Source organism: Arachis duranensis, chromosome 2 (assembly GCF_000817695.3).
Source record: "Arachis duranensis cultivar V14167 chromosome 2, aradu.V14167.gnm2.J7QH, whole genome shotgun sequence".
In the NCBI taxonomy this organism is placed as follows: Eukaryota; Viridiplantae; Streptophyta; class Magnoliopsida; order Fabales; family Fabaceae; genus Arachis; species Arachis duranensis.
In genome coordinates this window covers 378,297-386,426 of record NC_029773.3, presented here as the reverse complement: position 1 = coordinate 386,426, position 8,130 = coordinate 378,297, and the positions used below count along the sequence as shown (strand labels likewise).

Genomic DNA, 8,130 nt, shown 5'->3' with positions numbered 1-8,130 from the left:
CAGATAGGCTAGATACGTTTACTTGTATGAACTGTAAGAATATATTTTCTTACTTGTTTATATTCAACACTCAAACTGACACAAAAACATGCTACATATGCAAACATAGATGTGATATAAAGTCCATTTTCATGTTTATATCATCAGTTACTCATTTTCACCTCGGCCATTACTAGAGTTGCCAAATCACCCCTTTTCTACAAGTAGATTATCCCTTTAAAATTACGACTTTGATCAAATTAGAATTCAAAGGCTTCAGAACCCAAATGATTGCATACATTCACAGTTAATTTTGTGCATATGTTGGTAAACTTTAACAGATAATGTTGTCCACTTAAAACACTACTATATCAACTAGTTCAGTTAGGGAATATGTTAACAAGATCAAAATCAGAGAAAACTATCCAACCTGGAGTACAACGGAATTGATAACATCCGCATATCTTACAGCCAAATTGAGAGACATGCACCGAGTAGGAGCTAAGGCGAAGCATCTTATCTTGTTTCTCTGTATCCCCAATTTGTCTCGGTTATCAAGTGCTAGCAATGTCAATAATGCTACCACCCCTGCCCCTAGGGAGTGTCCACCAAATATAAGCATATATGTCGGATTCTTCGCTATCAAATCCCGAAGAACCTCATACTCCGCATCGAAAACCCAGCCTGCAGCCTTAAGTAACCCATTATGAACATAACCACCATGAAACTCAGCCTGCCCCAGTTTGTTATCAAGTAAAACTGCATAATCACTTTCCTTTGCTAAATTAAGGCCCCTAACAGCCAGTATAATTTCAGCATGATCATGGTCAAGATATATCATGTATGGAGTAACACAACCTTGATTATCCTCATAATCCTTACGCAAGACAACCCAGTCAGGGTTCATGCCATAACCCCCTGGCGGAGCCCATTGGGGGTTACGAAGATCTTCCTCATAAACCGATAAGATTATCCGGCAGATTCGAGGTACAGGCTCGAATTCTTCAGCAGTAGCTAGGCCCCAGTTTTCACTCTCATAGCCTGCAGTGTACAGACATTTCTTCCAAACCCAACGAGCACACCCAAGACAATACACACACTCAAGTATAGGAAGGCCACAGATAAATGACATCAATGCCTATGATTCAAGTATGTTGAAAAGTGTCAAAAATGGAAATATCATATAAATCTCATATTGGAGATAATATCAAAAATAGGGTTGTGTTTGTGTCTATATAAAAAGGACATATGCTGCAATCACATTGTACCTCCAAAAATATATCATGAAATCATTCACATTTTCTCTCAAGTTAATTGAGACTTTTACTTCCATGGATTTAAACATGGTATCAGAACCTTTTCACTTGCCATACAATGATTGAATGAGCTTCAGCTCAAAACAAAGTTTGAAACCCTTAACTATTTCCTCAATATAACATATAAGGATAATCCAAGAATTTAGAATAGATTCAACAACTCTATGCAATATGAATAGTAACAACAAACACTGAAAGCTTAAAGAAACCACTATTGTATCTCCAATCTCCATACATGAACCAACATGGTAGACAAACAAAACTCAAGAGGTGAATACACAGATATGCAAGTCACAAGCTCAAAAAAGAAAACTATGAGTTGAATTGAAGTACCTAAAGCATTTTCCAAGATACCCAGTCCTTGATCACAAGCACAGAGAGGAAGTGATTGGTTGATTACACTCTTTGTATGTTCCTATGAATGGTTGCTGGGTGAAGACTAAATAGCAGAGAGTTTGAACTTTCAACAACCAACAATTGAAACTTTTTCCAAAAGGGTAGCAGAGAATTTTGAAGGAATGGTGTGGGTTGGAGTAAATCAGTAGAATTAGAAAGGAAAATGAACAGTGAAGAGAAGAAGAACAAGAAAGAGAAGTAAAGGGTATTGAAGGTGAGACAAAGATACCTGCCAGTCAAAGTCATTTTCTTAATCATAGGATTTCAGAATCTACTCACTGGAATCATTTGATGCCGTTTGATAAATAAATATTATAAATACCAAGAATATAATTTTTTTTTTACCATAGATAACAATAATAATAAAAGATAATTAAAGACATAAGTCAAAATTATTATTAGTAATTTTTTTAATGAATACTTAATAAGTAAATATTTTGAAAATTAAATTTTATATTTTTTAAATAATTTAAAATTAACATAAAAGAATAGATATTTATAAAAAAAAATTACGACTTAGTGTTGAAAAACATTTCCCAGTAAGTCCTTTTTTTAAAAAGAAAATATTAAACAGAAGCTAAAACAGAATCATAATATTTGCAAAACCATAAACATATACAATAAGATTAAAAAATTATATGATTGTTCTAAGGTAGACACTAATATAAAGTATAATTGAAGTTATGCAAAAACCTCATCGGATGAAAGTTGAAAAATCTAAACCAAACCCAATAACATTGGGCTTTGGTGATGAAGTTATTGGACTTGGTAGAACATGCCTTGATCCCTTCCCTAAATTAACATCGGTGCATTATGACTCCATAGTCCACACATACATTTCTAATTTTTTTTTTTTTTTGGTGACTTCCAATTCATCCATTTAATTGTACCAATATGATCTTAATTCTTCTTTGTGCACATTTCAATAAATATCCGTTATTGAGTTAATTTTAGTTTATATAACAAGATATATTAGGCTCTCTCATGAATATAATAAGATAGTCAAGTTCTATACTACTCACGTAACAAAGGCCAATTGCTAATTTATTTAATAGTAAAGGGAAGAATAAACATTTTATAAGAGGGTAAATGTTTGTTTGAATGTTATTCAGTTGATAATTAAAAATAAAAAATATCTTTTTTAAAAAATTATTATTTATATTTTTTTTTTAAAAAATATTTTTTATATAATAAATAAATAAAAAAATATTTTTATATTATTATATCCAAACGTAATTAATAAATAAAAATTTTTTTGCATGAAATATTTAAATATAAAATTAATTTTATTTTTCTGTAAAATTTAAAAAAAAATCGAAAAAAGATATTTTTGTAGAGTACTTTTATTATTAATGTAGTATGGTCTGTTATCCTTTCTAGCATTTTCATTTTCCTCTAATATCTTGATAAAATTTGCTTTACTAATTAATTAGTTGTGGGTCGTGCTCATTTTTGTACGCGTGTTCAATTCCTTGTGTTATGAGTGAATTGACTTTTGACTTTTTTAACTACTTTTTGCATTACTTCTTCCTTTAATTAACTCATTTTAGTTGAATTAAGGTTTAATAATCATCATCATGTGCTCTTCATGGTGACCCGTTTCTGGTAATTAGACTATTAGAGATCATACATATCACATGAGCATTATTTATATGTAAGTCATAAGCTCTTGGTAAACTGTATTTCTAATTTTCAATATAATATGATAATTTATTGGTAAAATAATCATCAGATAAATTTTAATTTAATTTCTAACATTTCAAACACCATATTTTAATTTTAAATGAATTTAATATTATATCATTATTAAATTTGATATGAATAATTAACATATTAAAAAGACTCGATTTTAGTATATAAGTGAAAATGATCTTTTAAATCATCAATATATACAATTTTCCTTGCTTTAAAATGTTACTGATTGATTGTTAGAGTTTAAGGTTTTATACAAAAAGAAAAATGACAAAAAAAAGTGTTATAAAAAAATGTTTAGTTATATTTTTTTAACACATAAAAATAAAAAGATATGACTTAACTAAAAATATTGTTAATATTTATATTACTTACTCTATTAATTATTCATATCAAATTTAAAGATGATATAACATTAAATCTGATTGAATATTTTAAAACTAAAATAAAATATTTAAAACATTAAAAAATTGAATTAAAATTTAGTTCAAACATTATAAACTAAAATAATATTTTATCTTAATTTAATGAATGGCTTCAATAATATAATATAAAATAAATAACCCCCAAAATATATGCTATGTTATCTTATGAGCAACAAGATTACTTTTTTAGGATTTAGATTTTTAAAATTTTAAATTTTACTTTAGTAAGTAAAATATGATTTCTTATTATTTATTTCATAAGTAAAATAAAAAAATATAAAAAAATATTCAATAATAAAAATCACACTTTATCCTTTAAAATAAAAATTTAAAATTTAGAGAATCCAAATTCATTTTTTTATATCCGAAATTATTTTGGGATAGATATTTTGTTATCCAGTGATTGGATGTGATAGATAATTAGATATGTGTGGCTCCACTGTATCTGGGGTGGGTTAGAGTTAGTTAGAGACGGCATGGCAATTAATTACGTACCTATTTTTTGGACGGAACAGAGACTAAGATCCGCTGTGGCCCACCACCGACCACCGTTATTCACGTGCACGCCCAACATTCTATCATTCCTTCTTCTTTTCTTCACTTTCATATAAGATGACATATGATATATATGAGTCAAGAAATAAACATATTTTAAATTTTGAGAAAAGTGTTGTTTGACTCATTCTATCTCTCCGCCTAACCCTCACATCACCGTCACTGCCTTTGCGGCTCCACCGTATAAACCCACACTCGCATCACACTGTATTCCACCCACTCCACGTACTATAATACTATATACGTCATATTTGTGGCGATAAAACCAAACAAAAAGCGAATTTGAATTTTGTTTTTGAATCGAGTGCGAAATGGACAACGAGCAAGGTGAGAGAATTGAGCGTTTGGATCAAGAGAAAAACAGAAAACGAATGCAATAACATTGTTTGTTTGTTTGTTTTGTGTTGCAGTGATTGAGTTTTTGGGATGCGTTCCTCTTGTGCAGAGGCTTCCTCGCTCTTCAGTCAGGAAGATATCTCAACTCGTGGTTGTCAAGCACTATGGTAAATTCGAAGAACATGTTAGCATAGAATGATGCAGTGAATTTTGTGGAAATTCTAGTGTTGTTGAATGTTGAATTGTTGTGTAGAGGCAGCAGAGTATGTTGCTCGCGAGGGTGAGGCTGGGGATGGTGTCTACTTCATCTGGGAGGGAGAGGCTGAGGTTGTTGGATCTGTGAAGTCCAATGATGAAATTCGTCCACAGTTTCAATTGAAAAGATATGACTACTTTGGTTATGGTAGTAAACATAATTCGTCCTTGAATTTTTTTCTTATCATGAATAGGTAGTTCAGTAGTCATTAATAGTATTTTTAATGATGTGAAATTATATCTAATGATGTGGGATTACACATTTTTTTTCTGCTAGTTAAATACTGGCTAAATTTTAATAAAAGTGCTGGCTGTTAGATTTTCTTTAGTTTATAATCCTTCTACTTGCAGGTTTTTCAAATCCAGTTCACCAGACAGATGTCATTGCTTTGTCAAAGGTGCCCTATTAGTTTGTTTCTTATCATATATTATTGTTTTCCTATGTCAGCCTGTATTCACTTTTGTTGATTCCTGTGTTAGCTCACTTGCTTGGTGCTGCCCCAAGAACACTTGCCACTGCTGCACCCTAATTCTATCTGGAGAGCCGACAACTCTGTCAAAACATCTTCAACTCTGGAGATTATATTGCATTTGGAACCCATTGAGGTCATCTTAGTTTACCTTATTAATTTGAAAATCTTTGAAATGGATTCATATTTATTTCCTAACCTATACATAGATGTCTATATTTGATGATTGGTACTAACATGTATATCAACATTGAAAACCTTATAGCCTTTTTTTTCCCCTTTCTGTTTTGAAGGTAAATATTTTCAAAGGAGTTACCCTTCCGGATGCTCCACATTTTGGCAAGGTGTTTGGGGGACAGTTTATTGGGCAGGTATGACAAAACTGCTGTATGTTCATATAATGCATTTGACTTATTTCAGTAGAAGCTTCTAGACATAGACTACTGAGATGACCTCTTACTTGCAGGCATTGGCTGCTGCATCAAAATCAGTTGACTTTTCTAAGCTTGTTCACAGCTTGCATGCCTATTTTATTCTTCCAGGGGACCTACACAGTAAGCACGTTTACTCATAAACTTCTCTTTCTGATTCTTTTTACTTCTCTTAAGATGAGATGTATATATTTATTGAACTGTTTATCCTTTGTCTGAATGTCTTTTACTGAGACTAGATCAATTAGTAGGTAATCAACTTTGAATAAGAATAGGTAAATAACTCATTAAGCATAAGCTATCTAAGCAATAATAGCAGTAAGTAATTTCAATTTTCAAGCTCTCTATGCTTCTGTACCATGATAAACTCAATGCATTCATGTGGATTATTGCACTGCTAAAATAGATTGTTTGCTTTACTTTATAATTCTAAACAAACATACTTAGTATGAGCATTCTTCTTCCAGTGCCAATTGTATATAAAGTTGATCGTCTTCGAGATGGAAAGAGCTTTGCTACACGGAGAGTTGATGCAATTCAAAAGGGAAATATTGTGTTCACTTTGCTGGCTTCATTTCAAGTAATTTATGTTCTTCTTAGAGACAGTATTGAATTGACTTTCTCATGCAACAACAACTGAGACATGTTCATTTAACATATTCTCTTCAATAAATTAACATATTCTCTTCAATAAATTCAGAGTATGCTTAAGTTATTTTCTTAATATACAGAAAGAAGAATTAGGATTTGACCACCAGGAGGTAACTATGCCATCTGTGCCTCCACCAGATAAGGTAAGTTACATGGTTATTTATATTAATTAAGATTTAAGAATGAAAATGGTGTTGCTGATTTCAGATTATTAATTGTTTCTAGCTTTTGTCAATGGAGGAGCTGCGGGAGACACGTCTTACTGACCCTCGTCTTCCAAAGTAAGATTTTGGGTGGTGCAATGTGTTGTTAAAGAATATATATAAGATTCTATTTAGAGAACATTCATGTGTCTAAAGCTAAGGATCTCTGATGACTAAGTTTGTTGCTTCAGAACTTACCGGAACAAAATTGCTACAACTAAATTCACCCCTTGGCCAATAGAGATACGGTTCTGTGAACCTACAACTTCAACAAATCAGACCAAATCTCCTCCCAGGTAATACTTTGCAGGGAAAGCAAAGGGTAGATCAATTCTTTGCCTTCTTTAATACTTGTTTAAATGTTTTATGCAGTTTGAATTTTTGGTTTAGAGCAAAGGGAAAACTTTCAGATGATCAGGCCTTGCATAGGTACATATCTTGTATCACTTTTGAATACTTAACATTAGGCATAAGCTTTCTTGGATTTCATATTTTTTGTGTGTCCATTAGGTGTGTGGTGGCATTTGCTTCTGATTTAATATTTCTTCAAGTAGCTTTGAATCCCCACCGGAAGCAGGGTATGAAGGCAAGCTCTGTTAGTCTTGATCATGCGTAAGTACACAATTAACATTTTTTACATCTCAGGCATACCATACAAAAGTTTTCAATTCTTCAAATTCATTTCTCAGGATGTGGTTTCACCGACCTGTAATAGCTGATGACTGGATACTATATGTGGTGAGTTTCACAATGTTCCTCTTTCAAATGAACAATGAACCAATCAATCAATATTTGACAATTGTGACTTTTCCTTCCCTTCAAATGTGTTCTGCAGATTTTTAGTCCTAGTGCATATAATGCACGTGGCACTGTCACAGGCCAGATGTTCAATCAGAAACGAGAGGTAAGTGTAATATCATTTGTACATAATCTCCATAAAAAATCATGTTCCTTTTGATTCTTATGGTGGGTGTGCCTATTTTGTTAAAACATGCAGCTTCTTGCATCATTGGTTCAAGAAGGCCTAATCAGAAAGGTTAAAAGCCAAAGTTCTGCAGCTAAATCTAAGTTGTGAAACTGCTGAAAATGGAAAGAAACATGTAGCCTGTATATCTATGGAGAGGGTCATTCTTTGTCTCCCTTATAGTTGGGGGGGTTCACAACATGCAATACTGTGATAAGTGATATAAAATTGAGATGAAGTTTTGTCACTAGAGAATAGAAATATACAATGTAATACATTAACCAAAATGTTGTTCTTAGAATGCTTGTTGAATCTAACCATTGTAGTCCCTTAAATCAAATCAAGTTTGTCTATAAAAAGTGAGTATATATAGAAATGAGAATAAATCTTTTTTATTTTCGATTCCATTGATATTATCAAGTGTGATTTTTTATTATATAAGATATTTTTTTAGTTT

At 31.7% G+C, this 8,130-nt stretch overlaps 2 protein-coding genes across 2 annotated transcripts in view; one reads left to right on the top strand and one right to left on the bottom strand.

Moving 5' to 3' along the window:
* The window catches only part of LOC107472349 (uncharacterized), a 3,751-nt gene extending 1,838 nt beyond the window's left edge, over nt 1-1,913 (bottom strand). The window contains exons 1-2 of the mRNA XM_016091875.3: nt 1,629-1,913; nt 410-1,117 (exon numbers count right to left, since the gene is read on the bottom strand). Coding sequence (XP_015947361.1) covers nt 410-1,111 — 702 coding nt within the window. The 5' untranslated portion in view covers nt 1,112-1,117; nt 1,629-1,913. The remainder of the gene's footprint in view (nt 1-409; nt 1,118-1,628) is intronic.
* Nucleotides 1,914-4,475: 2,562 nt separating this feature from the next.
* LOC107472356 (acyl-CoA hydrolase 2) lies at nt 4,476-8,047 on the top strand. Its single transcript, XM_016091883.3, has 16 exons — nt 4,476-4,690; nt 4,774-4,866; nt 4,953-5,102; nt 5,306-5,352; nt 5,435-5,560; nt 5,718-5,795; nt 5,891-5,978; nt 6,323-6,435; nt 6,587-6,649; nt 6,732-6,787; nt 6,901-7,005; nt 7,082-7,138; nt 7,220-7,321; nt 7,399-7,447; nt 7,545-7,613; nt 7,707-8,047. The coding sequence occupies exons 1-16, from the start codon at nt 4,675-4,677 to the stop codon at nt 7,782-7,784; spliced, it is 1,290 nt and encodes a 429-aa protein (XP_015947369.1). The 5' UTR covers nt 4,476-4,674; the 3' UTR covers nt 7,785-8,047.
* The last annotated feature ends 83 nt before the right edge of the window (nt 8,048-8,130 follow it).

Bases quoted from the DNA above. Each gene is read 5' to 3' on its own strand.
- LOC107472356 (XM_016091883.3), top strand. The intron at 5,561-5,717 runs GTCATCTTAGTT...TCTGTTTTGAAG, and splicing joins TGCATTTGGAACCCATTGAG to GTAAATATTTTCAAAGGAGT. The intron at 6,650-6,731 runs GTAAGTTACATG...AATTGTTTCTAG, and splicing joins CTGTGCCTCCACCAGATAAG to CTTTTGTCAATGGAGGAGCT.